Raw genomic sequence first — 25,924 nt, 5'->3', positions numbered from 1 at the left:
AGTTAAAAGCAGATTTCAGAAGGGACATCTGAAGATTATCAAGCAGTTCTGGTTGAAATTCCTACAAGGGTGTGGATCATTCTTCTGTAGGTGACTTGCTTCAGATCATGTAGTCAGTATTGGGCTTCAGCCTGAAAATACCTGGTACAAGCATTTCCTATCAAGCCAAGCTTAGGCCTTAGGCTCTAAATTCAATCTTTAATTTAAAAAAGATTAAGGAACAGATTCTGCTTTTGATTGCATGAATGAATTTCATGTAGATGGAGGCAGAACTTGGCTCAGTAGAGCTGTAGTTCATAAGAGTATTTCACTGTTTTAATGTTACATTAAACAGAGTGGCATCCAGGCAGCTTTAAATACCACCCTGTGAGAGGTTGTCCAAATTTTCCCTCCTCTGCCTCACGATTGTCATTGGGAGACGACTGAAGAGAAGACCCCCCGTCTAGAATCTCTGGGTGTGAAGGAGAAAAGTCACACGCCACGGGCCCTGAGAGCTGAAAGCTCAGTGTTAAGCTGTTGTTTTCACAGGAGTGTTTGCTGTATGCTAAGAAGGCAGCACCGTGCTCCGTTTGCAACAATAGCAGCTCTGGAAGCTGCCCAGCTCTCGGCCTGGCTGGACTTTTCCTGAGTTTCGGATGGTCTCCCACAGAAGACCCTGGCCTGTTTTACAACCACCGTGACAGACAGACGGAGATGTGAGAAGCTTCTCCACCAAGGACTGAGACATGAAACTCCTGAAAGGCCCCTCTGCTCCTTCCAAGGACTGGGACTGAAAACCCCACCGCGGGGGAGGTGTGTGGGAGGCAAGCTGACTGAAGCGAGATGTTTGCCTGCAGATTGTGACCACTGGAGCAAGAAAACAATGGCTCTCATTTACTGCTGAGAACATGGGCATCTACATGGCGGACTTTCACAGGTAGCCTCCCTAACCTGGTAGCAATATCTTTCCACTCCAATGGAAGTAACATCCAATGAACAGTGATATTGCACATCATTCTTACCCCACAATCAGATCTCCCTGAGGTACACATCGTGTTGTTCCATCTCTTTGCCTGATCTACCACGTGCAACCTGGTCCCTGAGCAAAGACAACCCCACAAATGGGTTTGTCTGTACTCGAGGCAGAATTGATCCACACAGTCTTCCCTAACAAACCTCTGATATGTACCACTGGGACTTTGTCTCCTTCTATTATATTCAGGGACTCAGACTGGGCAGGACCTGCTCGGTTAGTGGAACCTCGGGTGTTAACTAACCAGGTGGCCTTTGCTAAATGCTGCTCCCAATTTTTGAAAGATCCCCCAGCCAAAGCTTTCAACTGGGTTTTTAGTAGTCCATTGTAGCTCTCCACTTTTCCTGCAGCTGGTGCATGGTAGGGGATATGGTACACCTACTCAATGCCATGTTCCCTAGCCCAGGTGTTGATAAGGCTGTTCTTGAAATGAGTCCCGTTGTCTGATTCGATCCTCTCAGGGGTGCCATGTCTCCACAGAACTTGCTTTTCAAGGCCCAGGATGGTGTTCCGGGCTGTAGCATGTGACACAGGGTAGGTTTCCAACCATCCAGTGGTGGCCTCCACCATGGTCAGCACGTAGCGCTTGCCCTGGCGTGTCTGGGGCAGTGTGATGTGGTCAATCTGCCAGGCCTCCCCATACTTGTACTTGGACCACCGCCCATTTTACCACAGGGGCTTTACTCGCTTGGCCTGCTTGATGGAATCACACATCTCCCAGTCATGGATAACCTGAGAAATACTGTCCATGGTTAGATCCACCCCTCGGTCTCGTGCCCACTTATAGGTGACATCTCTGCCCTGGTGGCCTGAGGCATCATGGGCCCATCTAGCTAGGAATAACTCTCCCTTATGTTCCCAATCTAGGTCTATATTGGACACCCCTATCTTTGCAGCTTGGTCTACCTGCTCATTGTTTTGGTGCTCCTCATTGGCCCTACTCTTGTTTACATGGGCATCTACATGGCGGACTTTCACAGGTGTTGCCTTCTGATGCAAGGCAAGGCGACCTGGTTCTGAGGAATAGGCACGGCGACCCAAACTCTCCAGGGTCGCTCGGGCCAAGAACACACGCTGACACCACTGTGGTAGACAGTTCAAAGGCCTTTATTGTCCCGTCACATCGGGTTTTATACTCTGGAAGGTTTTTCTCTACGTCAGGGCGTCTTATCTTACTTTAATTGGTTAATAAGGAGTCGAAAGTTACTAATGTTAGGGGAGTCTACATTCTTGGGTGATCCCTTAGCACTAGGTGTTATGGGGAGAGGAATCCTGCTGCTTCCCGTGACATCACGAGATTTTCCGAGTGCCTGACCCTATCTACTACACACAGGTAGCCTCCCTACCCTGGTAACAATGTCTTTCCACTCATCAGCAGCCCAAATTGGTTTCCCTCTATGTTGCCAGTTAGCCTTTTTCCACCTCTCCAGCCATCCTGTCCTGGTTTAGGACAAATTAGGGGAAATCTCCAAAAGGGAGCCCCCCAAAACAAAACAAACCTCCAACCACCCCTCCCCCAATACCGGGTTCGGGAAGGAATTTCTCGGAGAAGCAAAGTGGAAAACAAAACCTATTTATTTACAAGTAACAAAAGAACACTCCCCAACACAAGAAAAGAAAAGAAAACCGACTGTGTTGTGAGGGCGTCAAGCTTCTGTTGCAAGCTCCAGGTGTCCTGGACTGTTGGAATCCTTAAGGTTAGAGGGTTTTTAGGAAATGATTAAAAAAGTATAGGCCTCAGACTGAAGTTTTGTTAGCATTGCAAATACAGCAGAAAAGTTTCCCATGCAAGCAGGAAAGTTTCCCAAGCAGTAGACGTGACAAACCACAATAGGTCTTTGTGGAATTGGCTTTAGGATGGCAACAAGGTTATTTAATGTATATCTTTAGAAGGTTAGCATGAATAGAACTCTGTTCTTTGTCTCTTATGAACTAGTCTTTGTTTTAGCTACGATTACGTATGTTTTATAAGATTGGATAGAATGCTTGTCCATATGTGTTTTCTGTGTCTGTGGCACTGGTCAGGGCTTCCTCCAGTTCTGGATCAAGAGAGAATTTTTCTTCTGTGAAAGACTGCACAGGCTTTTGCTTGGGGATAAATATTTTCCCTTTCTTTTCCCTTGTGAAAGGCACATAGTCCTCCCTGTCCTTGTACTCCAGTGCCTGCTTCTCCAGGTACGCCAGGAGCCGCTCCCTGTCGAAGGGAGCCGAGGCCTTCTTGGCAGTCTGGTCCTTCTGCCGGAAGCCTGCGGGCAGCAGCGCGTTCTTGGGGTCAAGATCATCCAAAACAGTTTCCAGTTGTTTCAGCTCTTCTTCCGAAAGTTTGCCAAGAATTTCATCCTCATCGAGATCTTTGTACTTGTCCAAGTCCTTTCGAAATGGGAGTGTCATGACTTGGGCAGTGGCAAGTTGCTCAAGCACTTCAAAACCAAGTCTTAATTCCTATCCAGATCTAAGAAAAACCCGCCGGCCTCCACTCCCCGCTCAGAAAAAAAAAAGAAAAAAAAAAAAAAGAAAAAAAAAAGAAATCATGGAAGTACCAGCCGCGGAGACCCAAGTGTTAACAAGGAGGACACTGTATCATCTTTCCCGCCAAAGCCAAGAAAATTGTAAGTAACTTTTCTCGGGAGAGCGCTTGGGTGACGTTGGGAAGAAAAATAGAGAAAAAGAAAATTATTAAAAGAATACAAAAATGGGAACGAATTTAACAAAAGTAGAATGGGATGTTTTTCATCAATTAGAGACAATGTTACATGAAAAAGGTCACTGTGAAATTTCAAAAACTGAGCTTAAAAACTTACTTATCTGGGTTAAAGCAAATATGCAAGATTTAAATTTGCAGTCTGCTTTTACTTTTCATTTTTGGGATCAGATGAACTGGAGAATCTATAATCTAGTCTCTCTCAAAAAAGATGAAAGCTTAAGAGAACTTATGCCGGTTTGTAGAGCGCTGTTGGAGTGTTTTAAACAAACTGATAATAATAAGATCAACTTGGACTCAGAAAACAAAGCTTCTGGCTCTGTCTCATTAAATTCCAGTAAACCGCAGACTGTGTGTGTATCGGAGAATGTTACAAGTGTTGTTGCAAATGCTGAAAGTTTTGCTTTGAACTCTGTTGAACAAAATCTTTCTTCTCTCTCTCTGGGAAAAAATGAGACTCTTTCGGACTTTTCTTCGCGTTGTTCTGTTAATGTAAAAATATGTGACTCTTGTAAGGGGGATGGAACAAAATGTGTAAAAGATGGGAATGAAAAAGTGACTGTACTTCCTAAAATTGTTTGTTCAGGGACACTGAAACCTGAATTGCATTCTGTTGGGCCTGGGGTGGAGGCTGAGGCGGCTGCTTCCACTCGGGAAATTGTGGTTCCGGGGAACTCTTTTTCAGTTAAGCAAAAACACGGTTGTTCTGGTGTTTGTCAATCCATAGATACAGAGAAAGAAGAATTGGCTTTAAGGGTGGAGTCCTTTGAAAGGATGGATAACTCTCAAAAACCTGAAAAAACACGGGTTGAGTTTTTAAAATGTCATGATCCTAATTCTTGTATTTTAAAACAAAACCATGTAAGTTTAAAACCTGGATTTGGGGACTCCCAAGCTGAGTTTTTCTTGGCAGGGAGACAATGTGAAACTTGTAGTAAAGTATCGAACTCAAGGTTAAATGGCACTGTTCCCAGAAGAGAGGAACGCGCCTCTGTCCCGGCCCCTTTGGGTCGGGCTTCAGAGGAGGCGTGTTGTTTGTGGGAGTCCACCCTTTCGGCCCCTTTGGGTCGGGCTTCAGAGGAGGCGTGTTGTTTGTGGGAGTCCACCTTTCGGCCCCTTTGGGTCGGGCTTCAGAGGAGGCGTGTTGTTTGTGGGAGTCCACCCTTTCGGCCCCTTTGGGTCGGGCTTCAGAGGAGGCGTGTTGTTTGTGGGAGTCCACCTTTCGGCCCCTTTGGGTCGGGCTTCAGAGGAGGCGTGTTGTTTGTGGGAGTCCACCCCTGCTTTTTATGGCCGAGTTCCCGGGGCTGGTCGAGTTCCCAGAACTGGCCGAGTTCCCAGAGTTGGCAGAACTCCTGGACAAGAGTACAGTGCCCCTGTCAGGAATTTGGATTTGGGCAGAGTGCCTGGAAGGTTTGGATTTAGTGATTTTTCAGAATCAGAAAATACATTGATTAGAAGTAAAGGTCAAACTGTCATTGATCAAAATTAGTTTTTACCTGTCATAAGATGTGATTGTCATGATAGATATGAACTGCTAATATCTTGTTGTACAAGTTTTGTCCTCAGTTCACAGAATTTTCCAGGATTCAAGATTCTACTACTACATGGATGACCTGCTCATCACAGCCTCAACACAGACAGAGATGCAGCAAACCTGTGCTGGTGTTGGGACTGAAATCCAAAAGTGCTGGACTTTACATTTCTACAACTAAATTTCAAGGATACAACAAAGATTCAAGACTGAGACATCAATTCTTCAAAGAAGACCATCAACTCTTCAAAGAAGACAACCTCATCCCTGGACTTTGACTGTGGTTTGAATTTTTCAGCTTTTCCCTCAATCTTTTCATTTAATTTAATGAATAGAAGGTTCAATTTTAAAGGATGTTAGTAATGAAACTTTACATCGTTGGCTTTCCTGTCTTTTTACAACTTCGCAATATAGAACTAATCCATGCTTTGTTTCTCACATTAGGGTATTCATGTTTCCATGGACACATTCTCTGGTGCAGTTTTTGCTTCCCTTCACACAGGTGAAACTGGTAGCCATGCCTGTCATCATTTCCTGCAAGCTTTTGCTTCATTGGGTATACCCCAAGAAGTAAAAACTGACAATGGTCCTGCATACATATCTCAAAAATTGGCCACATTTTTAAATGAATGGGGTGTTCAACACATTTTTGGCATTCCCCATTCTCCCACAAGTCAAGCAATCATTGGAAGAACATATCAAACCCTAAAACGCATATTAGATCAACAGAGAGGGGGAACGGAGATCATCCCACAGATGAGACTGAGTAAGGCTCTGTATGTTTTTCATTTTCTAAACAGTTCAAGTGAAGGTCCATTTTGATTAATAATTTGGGGAAAGGGTATGCTTTTGTCTCCACAGGTGCTGGAATTAAATGGGTTCCTGCCAAAAACGTCAAACCGTATCGCACTTCAGAACCTGTTGTCGAGCCCAGAACCGAGGAAGCAAGTACGCAGACGTGAACCGAATCGAAGGATCCCGGGTCTAGCCTGACGCCTCTTTGTGCCTGACGTTCTTTGTGCATCAGTGGAACCCATGAACTCTGATTTCGTGCCAATGTTATTTATAAGTATACTTATTGAATGCTGAATGTTTGTTTAACAAAGCTAATTTTTGGCTGAAAACTTAGGTTATTGTTTTTGTTTAGAAAGAATTCTGCCAAAACTTAGTTCCTGAAAGAGATGGGGCAAAATCAATGGTATACTTGTTTTGCTTGATTTTAATTGTTTTTTGTCGTGCAGATTTTCCTGTGGATCAACCGAAAACGAATGTTTGGGTGACCTTAGCCAAGGCTGCCGGATCGGATACTATATGTTTGTCTAATTCGGAACCAGAAAAGCCTTTTTCAACCTGTCTGGTTGGTGTGCCAGTGAAAGAGTTGCCTTTGGTCAAAAAACAATCTAATGGTAAACCAGGTGGAATTGACAATGGAAACAGTCCTTCCTTCAATTGGAACATTTGGTCCAAAAAACTTCTCAGGGCAGCATCTGAACCTCAAGAATTAGAAATCCTTGGTTCTTTGACCATGGATTTTTGTTTTACTTTCATGACTCGTTTCTGGCAAAGAGGTGATCCCCCAAAGTTCAGTGTTACTCCTTATTATTTTGCATATAAAATTTGAGTTTTTGGTGTAATGTTTCAAACAGTTGGGATGTGTTTCCGGAGACAGATTAATATCCACGGCAATTGCCGAAAGGGTATTGGTTCATTTGCGGAGACAGAGCTTGGCAAGGCATTCCAGCTCACCTTGAAGGTGGCCCTTGTAGCATTGGTATGCTCACCATAATTGCCCCCACTGCCAAAGCAGTGATGAAAAAGAAACAAAGGAAAACAAGAGCCGTTCCTCATTATGATGAGAACTGTCAGAGTGATTTCATGCCTTGGAATGCCGCCAGAAGGGTTTCAGCAGGTACATTTTTACCCCAATTGGCTTCAGCTGTGGCATTGAGACAATTAGATCGAGTTGGATGTTGGCTGAGCAAACAAGCTAATGCCACATCCTCTGCAATCAGTGATATGTTGACCGATGTTGATAGTATTAGACATGCTACTCTTCAAAACAGAGCAGTCATTGATTTTCTTTTACTGGCACAAGGACATGGTTGTGAGGAATTTGAAGGATTGTGTTGTATGAATTTGTCTGATCATTCTGAATCCATTCACAAAAGCATTCAAAAACTGAAGGATCTGACAGCCCAAATTAAAGAAGATGGAGGTTCCTGGTTGGATGATTTGTTTCAAAATTGGAGTTTTGCACCTTGGCTAAGGCAACTTTGCAAGATAGGTCTTTACGTATTAGGTGTTCTAATACTGATATTGATAGTGGTACCTTGTATACTCTGTTGTGTTTGGCGAATGATGAACAAAACAGTCCGAGAAGTTTTTGTCATTCAAGCAAGAGAATTAGGAAGTAGAAGCACAGAGAATGTACGAAATCTCACGAAAGCAGTAGACGAGGGTATTGACATGAACGAAGGTTTTGAATTAAGGCCTTGGAATCGACCAGAGTTTTTTGAACGATGACTTGTGACTGTTGCCAAACGTGATTCATATCTCTTTCAGGGATTGGGTCTTCACAGCATTAAGTTGCTGTGCCATAATATAGCAATGCTTCAGTTTAGTGCAAATAGGTCTTCAACAGATAATAAGCAGAAATTTTGCAATAGAGCTATGAAACGCAAGTAGCAAACGACAAGAAAATGAAAGCCTCTGGGTCAAACCGAGAGGGGGAAATGTTGGAATCCTTAAGGTTAGAGGGTTTTTAGGAAATGATTAAAAAAGTATAGGCCTCAGACTGAAGTTTTGTTAGCATTGCAAATACAGCAGAAAAGTTTCCCATGCAAGCAGAAAAGTTTCCCAAGCAGTAGACGTGACAAACCACAATAGGTCTTTGTGGAATTGGCTTTAGGATGGCAACAAGGTTATTTAATGTATATCTTTAGAAGGTTAGCATGAATAGAACTCTGTTCTTTGTCTCTTATGAACTAGTCTTTGTTTTAGCTACGATTACGTATGTTTTATAAGATTGGATAGAATGCTTGTCAATATGTGTTTTCTGTGTCTGATTGGCTGAATTCTAGTCTGAGATGATTTTATGTATTGCTGTACCAGGCTGTTGGAGGAGACATTTTTTGGTGTGGATCAGTGAGCTGTCATGTCTCCATTTTGTATTTTGAGACTGATGTGCTGGAAATAAAAGCAAAAATCTCTTCACTGGTCTGGTTACAATGTTATCCATATTTGGATATTTTGCCGCGGCCTAGTGGGTTCCTTTTTTAAGGTGTGGGTTCCTGACACCATTGGACTTATACCTGCCCCGTCCCCCACACTGGACGTCTCAGGTCAGGTCCGGAGCCGGTCCAGTATCTTCAGGGAAGGGTAAGAAAGAAGGAGCAAAAGAAAAGGAAAAAAAACCAGCGCAAAAAGCAGAAAGCAAGCAAGCAAAGCGGCTAGCCAAGCCAAGCAGCCAAAAAGCCCAAAAGCAAAAAGGCCTGGTCAAACACTCCCCCCTCTCTTCCCCGCCCCGCCGCAGCAAGACGGCCGGGGGGGGGGGAAGAGAGAAAAGGCACAGCTGCCAGACACAACACATGATATTGGGATAAAGGCTGTCAACCGACGACACTCCACCCCTTATCCCATATCGTGAATATACAATAAAAACTTTCATTTCACTTACTCACACCTTTGACACTTACGCATTCCTCTCGTCTTACTTGCTCAGACCTTTGACACTTACAGTTTCCTTCTGTCTCACATTCAACAAACAATGACATTCATATATGAGTCTCATCCCACAATCAGGTCTCCCTGAGGCACACACCGTGTTGTTCCATCTTTCTGCATTATCCACCATGTATAACCTGGTCCTTGAGCAAAGACAATCCCACGGATGGGTTTGTCTGTACTCGAGGCAGGGTTGATCCATACTGTCTTTCCCAACAAACCTCTGGCGTGGGCCACTGGGGCTTTATCCCCATCTACTATATTAAGGAGCTCACACTGAGCAGGACCCGCTCGGTTGGTGGAACCTCGAGTGTTAACTAACCAGGTAGCCTTTGCCAAATGCTGCTCCCAGTTTTTTAAAGACCCCCCACCCAATGCTTTTAAGGTGGTTTTTAACAATCCATTATACCTTTCCACTTTCCCTGCAGCTGGTGCATGATAGGGGATATGGTATATCCACTCGATGCCATGTTCCCTAGCCCAAGTATTAATAAGATTGTTTTTAAAATGAGTTCCATTATCCGACTCAATTCTCTCGGGAGTACCGTGCCTCCAAAGGACCTGCTTTTCAAGGCCCAAGATAGTGTTACGGGCTGTGGCATGAGACACAGGGTAGGTTTCCAACCATCCCGTGGTGGCTTCTACCATGGTTAGTACATAGCGCTTGCCCTGGCGGGTTTGAGGCAGTGTGATGTAATCAATCTGCCAGGCCTCCCCGTATTTGTACTTAGACCACCGCCCTCCATACCAGAGGGGCTTCACCCGCTTGGCCTGCTTGATGGCAGCGCACGTCTCACAGTCACGAATAACCTGAGAGATACTGTCCATGGTTAGATCCACCCCTCGGTCTCGTGCCCACTTATAGGTGGCATCTCTACCCTGGTGGCCTGAGGCATCATGGGCCCATCGTGCTAAGAATAACTCTCCCTTATGCTCCCAGTCGAGATCTATCTTCAACTCCCCTATCTTTGCAGCCTGATGTACTTGCTGGTTGTTTTGCTGCCCTTCATTAGCTCTACTTCTGGGGACATGGGCATCTACATGGCGAATCTTCACAGGTAACTTCTCTACCTGAGTAGCGATATCTTTCCACTCTTCCGCAGCCCAAATTGGTTTTCCTCTTCGCTGCCAGTTCGCCTCTTTCCATCTCTTCAGCCATCCCCATAGAGCATTGGCTACCATCCAGGAATCGGTATACAAATAGAGCCTTGGCCACCTCTCTCTCTCTGCAATACCTAGGGCCAGTTGAATAGCTTTGATTTCAGCAAATTGACTGGATTCACCCTCTCCTTCAGTAGCCTCTGCAACCCGTCGAGTGGGACTCCACACAGCTGCTTTCCACCTCCGTTTCATCCCTATGACACGACAAGAACCATCGGTGAATAGAGCATAACGTGTTTCTTCTACTGGTAACTGATTGTATGGCGGAGCTTCCTCAACCTGGGTCACTGGCTCTTGTTCCTCATCTGCGACACTAAAGCTTTCACCTTCAGGCCAGTTTGTAATTATCTCCAGGATCCCAGGGCGATTTAACTTCCCAATTCGAGCGCGCTGCATAATGAGGGCAATCCACTTACTCCAAGTAGCATTGGTGGCATGGTGGGTATAGGGAACCTTTCCTCTGAACATCCATCCCAACACCGGTAGTCAGGGTGCCAGAAAGAGTTGTGCCTCTGTACCAATCACCTCCGAGGCGGCTTGGACTCCTTCATAGGCAGCCAAGATTTCTTTTTCTGTTGGGGTATAGTTATCTTCAGACCCCCTGTAGCTCCGACTCCAAAATCCCAATGGTCGGCCTCGGGTCTTGCCAGGCACCTTCTGCCAAAGGCTCCAGGACAGACCATGGCTCCCGGCTGCAGAGTAGAGCACGTTCTTCACATCTGGTCCCGTCCTGACTGGACCAAGGGCTACAGCATGAGCGATCTCCTGCTTGATTTGGACAAAAGCTTGCTGCTGCTCAGGGCCCCAATGGAAGTCGTTCTTCTTGCGGGTAACCAGATAAAGGGGTCTCACAATCTGACTATACTCAGGGATGTGCATCCTCCAGAAACCTATAGCACCTAAGAAAGCTTGTGTTTCCTTTTTATCAGTTGGTGGGGACATGGCAGTGATTTTGTTAATAACATCCACAGGAATCTGACGCTGTCCATCTTGCCACTTCACCCCCAAGAACTGAATTTCTCGGGCAGGTCCCTTGACTTTGCTCTTCTTAATGGCAAATCCAGCTTCCAAGAGAATATGAATTATCTTCTCTCCTTTCTCGAACACTTCTATTGCCGTGCTCCCCCAAACAATGATATCATCCATATATTGCAGATGTTCTGGAGCCTCACCCTCTTCTAGTGCAGCCTGGATCAGTCCATGACAGATGGTAGGACTGTGTTTCCACCCCTGGGGCAGTCGGTTCCAGGTATACTGCACTCCCCTCCATGTAAAAGCAAACTGAGGCCTGCATTCTGCTGCCAGGGGGATGGAGAAAAACGCGTTAGCAATATCGATGGTCGCATACCACTTTGCTGCCTTAGACTCCAGCTCGTACTGCAGTTCCAGTATGTCCGGTACAGCCGCACTCAGTGGTGGAGTCACTTCATTCAAGGCACGATAGTCCACAGTCAGTCTCCATTCTCCGTCAGATTTTCGCACAGGCCAGATAGGGCTGTTAAAGGGTGAGTGGGTTTTACTGACCACCCCTTGGCTCTCCAGCTCTCGGATCATTTTGTGGATGGGGATCACGGCATCTCGATTCGTCCGGTACTGCCTGCGGTGCACTGTTGAGGTGGCAATTGGCACTCGCTGCTCCTCTACCTTCAAGAGTCCTACTGCAGATGGGTTCTCTGATAGTCCAGACAAGGTATTCAATTGTTTAATACCCTCTATCTCCACTGCAGCTATTCCAAAAGCCCACCTGAATCCCTTAGGATCTTTGTAATAGCCATTCCGGAGGAAGTCTATGCCCAAAATACACGGAGCCTCTGGACCAGTCACAATCGGGTGTTCCTGCCATTCCTTCCCAGTCAAGCTCACCTCAGCTTCCAACAAAGTCAACTGTTGTGATCCCCCCGTCACTCCAGCAATGGAAACAGGTTCTGTCCCCACGTGTTCCGATGGCATTAAGGTACACTGTGATCCAGTGTCAACCAATGCTTCATAGTCTTGTGGCTCTGATGTGCCAGGCCATCTGATCCACACCTTCCAAAAAACCCGGTTCTCCCGTGCCTCTTCCTGGCTGGAGGCAGGGCCCCTCTAAGCCAGATTGTCCTTCTTTCCTTGGGCATATGCCTTAGAAGTTCCTTCAAGGGCATCGGACATGTCATCGTCATCATTATACTTAACATCTCGGCTACGAGCGACCGGAGCTGCTATCCTTTTGGTGATACTTTCTCTTTTCTTCAAATCACGCACCCGTTGTGCCAAAGCAGCGGTGGGTTTTCCATCCCATCTCCTCATGTCTTCTCCAGACTCACGCAGAAAAGCCCATAACTCAGTCCGTGGGGTGTACCTTCTCTCCCCATCAAAGGAGCGCCAGCGTTGGACACCAGGACCTCTAATTTGTACAGCTGAGATTTGAATAAGGTCCTCCTTAATCTCTTCCCGGAGTTTCTTATGATTCTCCTCAATTTTATCCTCTAGTTTCTGCAGTCGGGTTTCCACTGCTGCAATTCTGGCATGAGTTGGGCCATGCACAGCATCTGCATACGCTCGAAGCTTCTTTGCCATATTGAGCACAGTCTCATATTTATCATCCCGCTTCATTATTGCTAGGGCAGAAGCGTATTCAGGTGGCCCAAGTCGCACAAGTTTCCTCCACATTACAGGTGTGCATGGTACCAGGTCCGGATTTCTAGTTGTTGTATCATCTGAGAAAATGAGCTCTGCCACCGCCATCTCTCTCAGGCGTTGGATCCCCTGTTCTATGGTCTTCCACCGTGTCTGCTGCATATAGAGATCATCCGTACACAGGTATCGTTCTGCTACGCTTCTTAGGACCCATTCCCAGAGGCTGTGAGGGTTAGCCCCCCTCATCATACCTTGATCGATGACAGGATCATGTGACAGGGATCCCAAATGCCTCGCTTCGGTACCATCCAAAATCGTAACCTCCCCTGCAGCATCCCAAAGGCGGACTAACCAACTAATTATAGATTCGTCAGGTTGTCGTCTGTAATCCTTTCTTAGGCCTCTGAGGTCCTTCAGAGAAAAGGAGTCAATATTAGCTCCAGATTCTGTGCCCCTTGATGTGGCCTCTGATTTTGGTGAGGGTCCTTCTCCTGCATCATCATCCTCATCATCCTCCACCTTTCGATCGGTCTTGCCTTTACACTTTCCACCTCTTGTATTAGCTGCAACAGCCATGGTTTGGGGCCTACTGTCTGATGCAGCTGCTAGCCTGGAGCCTGGGATGTTAGCTGCAGCCTGGGTCACTGGGGTAGTAACTAACTTATCTCCCTGTTCCCTTTCTGCTATCTGCTGCTCCACAGTATCTAGCAGAGTACGGTAAACAAACGCCAAGGCCCAGCTCACTGCAGTAATCCTTTCTTCCTTAGTATTACCATGGCACTTCTCCCTCAAATACTTTGCCACCTCGACTGGATTCTGAATTTGATCAGATGGAAAGTTCCAGTCTATAGGATCAGAAAATCCCTTTAAAGTCTGGCCCATATCCTCCCATTTCCCACTCCAGTCAAGATTTTTCCTGCTTTGTTTTACTCCTGAGTCAGGAGTGTCTCTAACCCCTCTAGAAATTTCAGCTTTCATTTTATACACACTCCAGACAGTATAGAAAAGGCTTAATAAATTAAATGCCAGAAAGATGGTTTCTTTCAAACTCAGGGGAAATTCAGTATTTTCTAATAGAGATGTCAACAGTTTGGAGGAGAAGAAGGAAGACACAGGCTGAAAAACCCCTTCCCCTTCTTCTCCCCAAACAAACTGAGTACACAGCCATAACAACAGTCCATACATTCCTGACCGACACATCATCACACATAAGACCAGTACAATGACTATTCCGGTTAGTGCCCCCCGCTTACAAAAGCTACTTATTAGGGACAACACCAGAGCTATTTTTGAGTAAGGAAATAACCCCAGGGACCATAAGGGTAGCAAAACTTCAAAAACACCTAGAGACCAGAAATACCGGCAAACTTCCACTCCAAATGACATTATGAATCACCAATATGCCCACAAAATAACCAAAACCAAAATATTATTGTTATAGGGTTTTTTCCCACTGTTTTTTTTTTTTTTTGGCCTCGATTTCCCGGCCAACGCACCAAAAAAATATACTGTCCTGGTTTAGGACAAATTAGGGGAAATCTCCAAAAGGGAGCCCCCCAAAACAAAACAAACCTCCAACCACCCCTCCCCCAATACCGGGTTCGGGAAGGAATTTCTCGGAGGAGCAAAGTGGAAAACAAAACCTATTTATTTACAAGTAACAAAAGAACACTCCCCAACACAAGAAAAGAAAAGAAAACCGACTGTGTTGTGAGGGCATCAAGCTTCTGTTGCAAGCTCCAGGTGTCCTGGACGTCTCAGGTCAGGTCCGGAGCCGGTCCAGTATCTTCAGGGAAGGGTAAGAAAGAGGGAGCAAAAGAAAAGGAAGAAAAAACAGCGCAAAAAGCAGAAAGCAAGCAAGCAAAGCGGCTAGCCAAGCCAAGCAGCCAAAAAGCCCAAAAGCAAAAAGGCCTGCTCAAACACTCCCCACTCTCTTCCCCGCCCCGCCGCAGCAAGACGGCCGGGGGGGGGGGGAAGAGAGAAAAGGCACAGCTGCCAGACACAAAAAACGATATTGGGATAAAGGCTGTCAACCCATGACACATCCCCACAGAGCATTGGCTACCACCCATGAATCAGTGTAGAGGTAGAGCTTTGGCCACTTCTCTCTCTCAGCAATATCCAGGGCCAGTTGAACAGCTTTGAGTTCAGCAAGTTGGCTTGATCCACCTTCTCCTTCGGTAGCTTGTGCAACCTGTCGTGTGGGGCTCCATACGGCTGCTTTCCACTCCCGGTTCATCCCTACGGTGCGACAGGAACCGTCAGTGAAAAGAGCGTAGCGTGTTTCCTCTGGTGGCAGTTGGTTATAGGGAGGAGCCTCTTCAGCACGTGTCACCGATTCTTGTTCCTCTTCATCTGTGACACCAAAATTCTCACCTTCAGGCCAATTTGTAATGACCTCCAAAATCCCAGGGCGATTCAGTTTACCTATACATGCGCGCTGAGTGATGAGAGCGATCCACTTGCTCCATGTAGCACTGGTGGCATGGTGAGTGGAAGGAACCTTGCCTTTGAACATCCACCCCAGCACCGATAGTCGGGATGCCAGGAGGAGTTGTGCTTCACTGCCTATTGCCTCCGAGGCAGCCTGGACTCCTTCAGGATTTGGCCCATATCCTCCCATTTCCCACACCACTTAGGATTTTCCACACCGGGGTTTACTCCTGAGGCAGGGGTCTCATCAGCCCATCTAGAAATCTCAGCCCTCATTCTAGAGAAGCAGCAGGCTGTATAGAGGAAGGTTACCAGATGGAATACCAGAAAGATGGTTTCTTTAACATTGAGGGGCAACTGAACATCCTTCACTAGTGATGCAACTGATTCCTAGGAGAAGAAGGAAAGCAGAGGCTGACAAACCTCATTCCCTCCTGCTCCTCCTGCAACAAACTGGATGCATAACCATAGCCATGAACCATTCATACCTGGAGCAGACCCTTGCATGTTTATAAACTTCTTGCACATCATTGCCACCAAGCCCAGCAGGATAGCTACTCCGGTCACTGCCCCTCTGATGTAAAAGCTACGTATTAGGGGCAATACTAAAGCTATTTCTGGATAAGAAAATAAACCTAGGGAGCAAAGAGGTATGAAAATCTCAAAAAACCCTAGGGAGCAGAAATGCGTGCAAACCTTCACCCCAATAAACATTATGAATTCAAAAAGCATGGCTATTAGCTGATTTAAATGAACACAGAGTAATAGCAACCAAAATGCAGTCAAAATAGGGTTTTTCCACTCTCTCCCGAGCCCCACGTTGGGCACCAATATTTTGTCCTGGTTTTGGGCAAATTTGTTAAAGAATCTGCAAAGGAGGGCCCCTCCAGAAAGCAAAACACATATGGCCCCGCCCCCCAACCGGTTTGGGAAAAAATTCCTTGAAGAGAGGTGGAAAGAACCTGTTTATTTCAGGCACAGCACCCCGCAGCACACAAAATGAACAATACCAGCTGACACCGCTCTGAGAAAGGTGACAAAATCAGAAAGGGTCTTTCGGGGGTGGTTGCTCTGTTCTCAGTCCCTCCGGTGCTGGGGCAGCTGCTGCAGCCAAATGGTGTGAATCCTCGGTGTTCCCAGTCCCAGTCCGGAGCAGGTTTGAGATGGTCACAGAAACCGGAGAGGAGGAGAAACAGTCCAGGAAGGAATTTGTTTAGCTAAACTAGCTAATAAGCAGAAGCAAAAGCGAGAGCAGAAGCAGGAGCAGAAAAGCAAGCAGGCAAAGCAGCAAGCTGAAAAGCAAGAAGCCAAAACATCCCTATGTACTGCCCGTCTCTGTGTCCCTGATAAGAGAAACCCAAACAAAACTTCCACTCTTCAGAGCCGGTCTTAAAGGCACAGAACAGATGAATGGAGATACAAGCATCATAACGTCACCCCAGGACATTCCACCCCTTATCCCCATATCATCAACATACTACCTCACATCATGCATTATTGATACAAAATTTCCATCTGTTCCCCCAAAATTACAAGCAATACCCATCATGCCTTCATCACATCCCCACACTGGACCACTGAATCCAAGCCCTATATTATAGAGCTGCAGGATTCCCCCTTTTCACTTTAGTCACTTCAAGCTTCATCTATCACTTGCTCAGACCTTCGACACTTACACATTTCCTTCTCCATCTTCCACTTGCCCAGACCTTCAACTCTTACACATTTCCTTCTATCTCATGTCTGTATGGTTTAATGTACAGACAATGGCAGTAACATCCAATGAACAGTGATATTGCACATCATTCTTACCCCACAATCAGATCTCCCTGAGGTACACATCGTGTTGTTCCATCTCTTTGCCTGAGCCACCACGTGCAACCTGGTCCCTGAGCAAAGACAACCCCACAAATGGGTTTGTCTGTACTCGAGGCAGAATTGATCCACACAGTCTTCCCTAACAAACCTCTGATATGTACCACTGGGACTTTGTCTCCTTCTGTTATATTCAGGGACTCAGACTGGGCAGGACCTGCTCGGTTAGTGGAACCTCGGGTGTTAACTAACCAGGTGGCCTTTGCTAAATGCTGCTCCCAGTTTTTGAAAGATCCCCCAGCCAAAGCTTTCAACTGGGTTTTTAGTAGTCCATTGTAGCTCTCCACTTTTCCTGCAGCTGGTGCATGGTAGGGGATATGGTACACCTACTCAATGCCATGTTCCCTAGCCCAGGTGTTGATAAGGCTGTTCTTGAACTGAGTCCCGTTGTCTGATTCGATCCTCTCAGGGGTGCCATGTCTCCACAGAACTTGCTTTTCAAGGCCCAGGATGGTGTTCCGGGCTGTAGCATGAGACACAGGGTAGGTTTCTATTGGAAAAAAGGCTCCCAGTATTACCAGTTAGATTGTGCCTGGGCCAGTCTGACCCTCGCTGCTGGGCCAAAGGCAGCAACTGCGGTGTATCACCCCAGAGATACCTTGGCTTGCTGGTGGTTGCAGCTGGGCACTGAACAAGTCCAGGCTTGTTGGAACCCCGTTTACCTCAGGAGGAATAGCTTCAGGCGATGGTGAAGAGAAAAAGGAGAGGATTCTGCTGGAGGGTTTAATGTCCAGAGGTTTATTCCATGGTTACAGAGGTCTGAACGTGAGCAACTGCTCCAACAGAACAGAGCCGCATGGTCTGATCACCTTTTTAAGCTCAGGGACAGGGGGAAGGGAGGCACAGGTGAGCCACCAACCAGGTGAGAGGGGCAGGGTCTCAGGGGAAGATGACACCCAGAAAGGCCAATGACCCCTGGGCCTGAGGGGCATCCTTTGAACTTGACCAACCACACCACGCCTTGCTGGAATGTTAAACCTGATTGACAGCCCAGCAGGGGGAGAGGGGGGACGGGGAAGGGAGGTATTGGCACACCTGGGGAAGGAAGTTTACAACACACTGCAACAGGTTTCCAACCATCCAGTGGTGGCCTCCACCATGGTCAGCACGTAGCGCTTGCCCTGGTGTGTCTGGGGCAGTGTGATGTGGTCAATCTGCCAGGCCTCCCCATACTTGTACTTGGACCACCACCCACCGTACCACAGGGGCTTTACTCGCTGGGCCTGCTTGATGGCAGCGCACATCTCACAGTCATGGATAACCTGAGAAATACTGTCCATTGTTAGGTCACAGAATCACAGAATCACAGAAATTCTAGGCCGGAAGAGACCTGTAAGATCATCAAGTCCAACTCATCTTCTAACACTTCAATTAGATCATGGCACCAAGTGCCACATCCAGTCTTTTTTTAAACTCTTTGAGGGATGGTGACTCCACCACCTCCCTGGGTAGATGATTCCAGTATTTGACCACTCTTTCTCTAAAATACTTCCTCCTTAATTCTAGCTTGCATCTCCCTTGGCGCAGCTTGAGACTGTGTCCTCTCGTTCTGTCTGTTGTTGCCCGGAGAAAGAAACCGACCCCCAGCTCACCACAGCCACCCTTCAGGAAGTTGAAGAGAGTGATAAGGTCACCCCTGAGTCTCCTTTTCTCCAGGCTGAACAACCCCAACTCCCTCAGTCGTTCCTCATACGCCTTGTGCTCCAAGCCCCTCACCAGCCTTGTTGCTCTCCTTTGGACACGCTCAAGCATCTCAACATCCCTCCTAAGGTGAGGGGCCCAGAACTGGACGCAATACTCCAGGTGAGGCCTCACCAGTGCTGAGTACAGGGGAAGAATGACCTCCCTGCTCCTGCTGGCCACACCGTTCCTGATACTGGCCAGGATGCCATTGGCCTTCTTGGCCACCTGGGCACACTGCTGGCTCCTGTTCAGCTGACTGTCAGCCAGCACCCCCAGGTCCCTTTCCACCTGAGCACTGTCCAGCCACACCGTCCCTAGCTTATATCGTTGCAGGGGGTTATTTTGGCTAAAGTGCAGGACTCGGCACTTGGACTTATTGAAATTCATCCCATTAGATTCTGCCCATCCATCCAACCGTTCCAAGTCCCTCTGCAAAGCCCTACGTCCCTCTAACAGATCAACACACGTTGCCAGTTTAGTGTCATCTGCAAATTTGCTGATAAAAGACTCTAAACCCTCATCCATGTCATCAATAAAAATATTAAACAGAACTGGCCCCAGCACAGACCCCTGAGGGACACCACTGGTGACTGGTCCCCAGCTGGATGTAGCACCATTCACCAGCACTCTCTGGGCCCGGCCATCCAGCCAGTTCTGAACCCAGCAAAGAGTATTCCTGTCCAAGCCACGGCCTGCGAGTTTGTCTAGGAGTATGCTGTGGGAGACAGTGTCAAAGGCCTTGCTGAAATCCAAGTAAACAACATCTACAGCCTTCCCTGCATCCACTAGGCGGGTTACCTGGTCATAAAAGGTGACCAGGTTGGTCAAACATGATCTACCCCTCCTAAATCCATGCTGGCTGGGTCTGATACCCTGGCCATCCTGCAAATTTTGCGTGATGGCACATAATATAAACTGTTCCATTATTTTGCCAGGTACTGAGGTCAGGCTAAATGGTCTATAATTACCAGGATCCTCCTTTGCACCTTTTTTGTGAATGGGTATCACATTGGCCAGCTTCCAGTCATCTGGAACCTCACCAGTAAGCCATGACTGTTGGTAAATGATGGAGAGAGGCTTTGCAAACTCATTTGCCAGCTCTCTCATTACCCTGGGGTGGATCCCGTCTGGTCCCATAGATTTATGAATATCCAAGCATTTCAGTAGTTCTATGACAGCCTCCTCTTGGATAATGTGGGGACCATTCTGCTCCCTGACACCATCAACCAGTCCAGGAGGGCAGGTGTCTTGAGGGCAAGTCATCTTCCCACTAAAAACTGAGGCAAAATAGGCATTAAGCACTTCTGCCTTTTCCTCATCTGCAGATACTAAGTTCCCTCCTTTGTCCAATAAAGAACAAAGGCTGGTCTTACCTTTCTTTCTACCATTAATGTATTTGTAAAAACAGTTTTTATTATCCTTTACAGAAGTCGCCATTCTAAGTTCAAACTGAGCTTTGGCCTCCCTAATTTTTTTCTGCATGCTCTAGAAGCCTTCTTGAATACTTCCTTAGAGACCTGACCCTTCTTCCAACGCTGATACATCCTCTTTTTATTCTTAAGTTCCTCCAAAACCTCCTTGCCCAGCCAGGCTGGACGTTTACCCCGTTGACTGATCTTTCGGGACACAGAGATGGTCTGTTCCTGCGCCCTCAAGATCCCTGTTTTGAAGTATGCCCACCCTTCCTGAACTCCTTTGTTTTTAAGGGCTGCTTCCCAAGGGATGCTCTGAATAAGTCTCCTAAACAGGCCAAAGTCTGCCCTCCGCAAGTCCAATGCAAGAGTTTTACTGGTGCTCTTCCTGACTTCACCAAATATTGAGAACCCTATTATTTCGTGATCACTCTGCCCCAAGTGACCTCCAACCACCACATCTCCCACCAGCCCATCTCTATTTGCAAATAGCAGATCTAACATAGTCCCTCCCCTGGTGTGTTCATCCACCAGCTGCAACAAAAAGTTGTCCTCCATACATTCTAAGAATTTCCTGGACTGCCTCTTTATTGCTATATTAAGTTCCCAGCAGATGTCTGGTAGGTTGAAGTCACCCACAAGAACAAGGGCTGATGATCTTGAGACATTACCTAGCTGCTTATAGAATAAGTCATCTACTTCTTCTTCCTGGTCGGGTCGACGATAACAGACTGCCAGTATGGTGTCAGCCTTGTTGGCCTTCCCCTTAATTCTTACCCATAGACATTCAACTCTATCTTCCTTTGTTTCAATTTCGATGGCATCAAAAGTTTGCTTAATATAAAGGGCCACCCCTCCTCCTCTTCTTCCTTTCCTATCTCTTCTGAAGAGCTTGTATCCATCCAGTGCAGTACTCCAGTTATGTGAGTCATCCCACCACGTTTCCGTGATGGCAACTACATCATAGCTCTGCAGTTGCACCATGGCCTCCAGCTCTTCTTGTTTATTGCCCAAACTGCGTGCATTGGTATACATGCACCTCAGCTGGGCTACTAAGTTCACCCCTATCTTAGCCTTGCAATTCTTGGGCCTGTTTCCAGATAACTCAGCTGGTTCCCCTTCCCCCTTCAAACCTAGTTTAAAGCTCTCTCAATGAGGTCTGCCAGTTCGTAAGCTAAAAACCTTTTGCCCTTAACAGAGAGGTGTACCCCATCTGGTTCCAGCAGAGAAGATGCTGTAAAAGTTTCCCCATGATCAAAGAATCCAAAATTTTGCCGATGACACCAACCCTTAAGCCACTTGTTGATGATGCGGATCCTTCTGTTTCTTTCATCATTTTCCTCCGCCACCAAAGGGACTGAGCAGAACACTACCTGTGCTCCTGCCCTATCAATTACCTGACCCAGTACCCTGAAGTCCTTTCTAATTGCCTTGACACTCCTCTTCTCAATCTCATCACTGCCAGCCTGGAGTATCAGCAGTGGGTAATAATCAGAGGGCTGAATCAGCCCAGGAAGTCTCTCAGTGATATTTTGTACCCGGGCCCCAAGGAGGCAACAGACTTCCCTGTGGGATGGGTCTGGTCGACATGTGGGGCCCTCAGTTCCCTTCAGGAGGGAATCACCTACTACGATTACCCTTCTTCTTGATGCTAGAGGTAGTGATCAGTCTTGCACGTGAATCATAATTGGGGGGTTCACTGGGCAGACAATTCACTCCTAAATCATCTAGATGTATCTCTAGATCCAGGATCTAATACCTATTCTGAAGTGGTACTTGGCTGGATGATAGGGAGGGGGAGGTCTTTTTATTATTACCACCTCAAATGGGGACCTGTATCCACTCCTCTTCATCCACCAGGTGCCCTTTCTGTTGCCTGAGAGCGGGAGGCATATAAGTCCTCAGTCTCTTGCCCACTTATAGGTGGCATCTCTGCCCTGGTGGCCTGAGGCATCATGGGCCCATCTAGCTAGGAATAACTCTCCCTTATGTTCCCAATCTAGGTCTATTTTGGAACACCCCTATCTTTGTAGCTTGGTCTACCTGCTCATTGTTTTGGTGCTCCTCATTGGCCCTACTCTTGGGTACATGGGGATCTACATGGCGGACTTTCACAGGTGTTGCCTTCTGATGCAAGGCAAGGCGACCTGGTTCTGAGGAATAGGCACGGCGACCCAAACTCTCCAGGGTCGCTTGGGCCAAGAACACACACAGGCACCAATGTGGTGGACGGTTCAAAGGCCTTTATTGTCCCGTCTCATCGGGTTTTATGCTCGGGAAGGTTTTTCTCTACGTCAGGGGGTCTTACCTTACTGTAATTGGTTAATAAGGAGTCGAAAGTTACTAATGTTACGGGGGTCTACATTCTTGGGTGATCCCTTATCACTAGGCGTTAGTGGGAGAGGAATCCTGCTGCTTTCCGTGACATCGCGAGATTTTCCGAACGCCTGACCCTATCTACTACATCTCCCCCCGCTTTGTCACAAATGAACGAAGTAGTCATATACATAGGTACTGAGATGAGGCATGAGGTTGTTGACAAAAAAAGGGGGTTGGTAAACCTGGGTAGAAAATCTTGTGACTGGCAGTGTTCCCTGGTCGAATTCACAGCAGTTGTTGCCGGCCTATGAACAGGATGTTGGCCCATTCTAGGCGGGTCTGAATGAATGAGACTAGCTTGTTCAGCAGGCATGGTCCGAATGTGACAGCTAAAAGTAGCATTGCCAATGGACCTATTAGGGTAGAAATTAGGGTGGTTAGCCATGGTGATTGATTGAACCAGGACTCGAACCAACCCTGTTGGGCTTCCCTGTCTTTCTGTCTCTGAGCCAGTCTGTTTCGGAGTTCTGCCATGGAGTCTCTCACGACTCCCATGTGGTCTGCATAGAAGCAGCACTCCTCCTTCAAGGCGGCACACAGGCCTCCTTGCTGCATGAACAGGAGGTCTAGTCCTCGCCTGTTCTGCAAGACTACTTCTGAGAGTGAGGAGACTGACTTCTCTAGAAAGGAGATGGATTTCTTGATCCTCTGCAGGTCCTCGTCAATTGTTGCCTGCAGCTGTGACAGTCCTTGGTGCTGTGTCGCTAAGGCTGAGACTCCTGTGGCCCTTCCGGCTGCTCCTAGGTCCAGCAGCATTGCGATAGCTATACCTGTTACTATTTCTCTTTTGTGGAGCCGGCTGTGTTCCTCAAAAAGGTGGTACAGTTCTTCATCTGAATGGTACAGAACCCTAGGAACAATCATAACTTAGACACAAAAGTCGTTAGAGTCATTGAATTTGGCAAGGAACACACAGAGGGACTCACTCCAGATCGCTGGCAAACCCACATCCCAGATGCGGATGGGAATACCCACTTCTGGTTTTTCCCGTTGGGTTTGACAACTTCGGTGCAGACGTTGCCTTTCTGCCTAGCTAGGGTTGCATTGGCAAAGCATCTGCCCTGGCCTATGACTTGACTCAGGGTGATTCCTTTGCGGGGGGTGTCCCATCTACATTGGTCGGGTGCATCTGCTGTGGAGTAACTGAAGGGAGTGTTTAAAGCGACTCCTTTGTAAAAGGGAGGTTCGACATCGTAACAAAGCCAGCAGGATTCGGTTAGGTTAGGGTTAGATTCGTTCAGGGATAGGAAGGTAGCTTCTAACATACAAAGGATTGGGTCTGAGTCTGACTCGGCTGAAGGGCCTATCTGAAAGGCTTCCGCATGGCTGATCGGGATATCAGCAACCCTTGTGGGCAAGGCTTTGGGGTGGGTCGCGTTTCTCCCTTTCGGCACGCTTTTAATCACTTTATTGGGTCCGATCGCTCGGGGTGCTGACAGTTGGAGCCTAATAATTTGCACATTCACTCTCTCTTTTGACTACTTGAAAGACTACTGTCCACGTTTTTCCTATGGCCCAACTAGGGTGATCTGGCTGCAGAACTGTCATGTTGTAGTCTGTGCATTTCCGAAATTCGGGGATTTTATGGCGGTTTCGTTAAAAGTTTCCGTGGAGGAAGAGGGGTGTTTTGCAACCGGTAGGTGCCCAGGTGAACTGTAAGAATTTGTCAGGCTCTTGTGGCTCCCACCCAGGCCCTGACGGTCTGGCATCTGTAACAATGGTTTCGCAGCCCCAGTGCCCACAATATCTCCACCCTGGGTGATTGCAGTAGCTTTTCCCAGGGTTTGAAGCTGGGCACCAGTAGGATAGGTACATGTGTGTGGCGTGTGGGGAATAGGGGTCTACCTTTGGTTGTCCTGGAAACAGGTCGGTGATGCGGAGCACGAAGGATGGGGCTTTCGGTGTGGTGATATCTTTGAACACCTTGTCGCTACTAAGGTGTTGCATGACCCACCTGACTGACCAATGGGGGTAGTGATCTGGGCTGGCCTGCCCTCTGGCGACAAGCTCCAACAGCAAAATCACACAGAAACACCCTTGGTGCTTGGGTCTCACCCGTGCGGGTCTCTCGGGCGCTGCCTGACAGCTTGGTGGTCTGTCACTTTCGTCTGGAATCGGGATGTACGCGTCACGAAGACGTCCAACGAGCATGTCCTGTAAACAAAAACTCGCAATTCTCGTCAGTCTCATTCTGCTCGCTATGAAGGTCCGGTTTAATCGCCTTAAGGGGACACCACCTGATTTTGCCGTCCTTTTTGACAGCTGCGTACCCTCGCCCCGTGAGCATCAGCCTCCAGCCCCATTTCCACTCGCCTAGCTCGTTTCTAATTACCACCTCTGGGCCCTCTTCTAGCGTTCGAGTGGCCCAGTGTTTTTGGACGGGACTGTTTGTTTCATCTCCCCTAAGGAATTGATTCAATGCCAGCAAAGCGGTTGCCAACATATGTGCCTGATCTCCTGGGGGAATGGAATTGGCAAAGCCCTTTTGCCAACACTTCTAGCTTGGTTTTCAGGGTCTGGTTTGCTCTCTCAACTATGGCCTGTCCGGTACTGTTATATGGGATGCCTTGCACTAACATGATGCCCCATTTCGAGGCAAATTCCTGTACTGGTTTGGAGGTGAAATTGGAACCGTTGTCCATTTTGATCTGCTTGGGGATACCAAGCCAAGCCATGGCTCTCAGGCAGTGCTGAATTGTGGCCTGGGAGTTAGTTTTGGGGTGCTGTGTGGCTATGGTCGTTCCACTATAAGTGTCCACTGTCACTGCAAGCCATGCTCGGGGCTTCAGCAGTTGACATAAGGTGAAGTCCGACTGCCAGATTTCTGAGGGCTTGAGACCTCTCGGGTTGACCCCGCAGGTCCAAAGGGGTGACTTCTGGCAGTGAGGGCAGGTGGCTACCACATGTTTCGCGTCCACTGTCGAGATTTCGCATCTCTTCGCCCGTGCTTTGGCTCCGATGTGGAGCGACTTGTGCAGTTGACGGGCTTCCTGCAATGTTCAGACGCCTTTCGCTGCAGCGTCCGCTTTGTCGTTGCCAATCTGGAAGTAACCTTTGACTGGGTTGTGGCTGTTGATGTGAATGACCGACACGGTGCCCTGTCGCGAGGAGAGTGCTTCTTCCAGCATTAGGGCTGCTGCTGATGTTGACACTCCTGGTCCTGTCATGGCTAGGCAGGGCCTTGCCACGAATATAGAGTCCGTTACGATGTTGAGGTGTTCGTCTTGGAAGAGTCCGCATGCCAAAACCACTGCTGCTGACTCCAGTTGTTGCACTGACAGTGTGGGGTCACAAGCTTTGACACAGTGCCATTGTTCTCCTGCCTGCCACACTGCTGTTGCAGTCGAAGTCGTGGAGGAAGCGTCTGTGAAGACCGTTGGTCCTGGCTGCGGTCTGTC

The 25,924-nt window shown here is 47.5% G+C and overlaps 1 protein-coding gene across 1 annotated transcript; it reads right to left on the bottom strand.

Annotated features, from left to right (window-relative positions):
• Nucleotides 1-3,019: 3,019 nt before the first annotated feature.
• LOC131571449 (tropomodulin-3-like) lies at nt 3,020-3,492 on the bottom strand (the record flags this gene model as incomplete). The annotated part of the gene is made up of 1 exon (XM_058824166.1): nt 3,020-3,492. A coding segment is annotated over exon 1 (384 nt), but the record flags the coding sequence as incomplete, so codon positions are not given.
• Nucleotides 3,493-25,924: the final 22,432 nt, after the last annotated feature.

The sequence above is a fragment of the Ammospiza caudacuta genome, chromosome Z (genome assembly GCF_027887145.1).
Source record: "Ammospiza caudacuta isolate bAmmCau1 chromosome Z, bAmmCau1.pri, whole genome shotgun sequence".
NCBI classification, from domain to species: Eukaryota; Metazoa; Chordata; class Aves; order Passeriformes; family Passerellidae; genus Ammospiza; species Ammospiza caudacuta.
The sequence above is the reverse complement of the archived record's forward strand: the minus strand, read 5'-3'. Positions and strand labels throughout refer to the sequence as shown.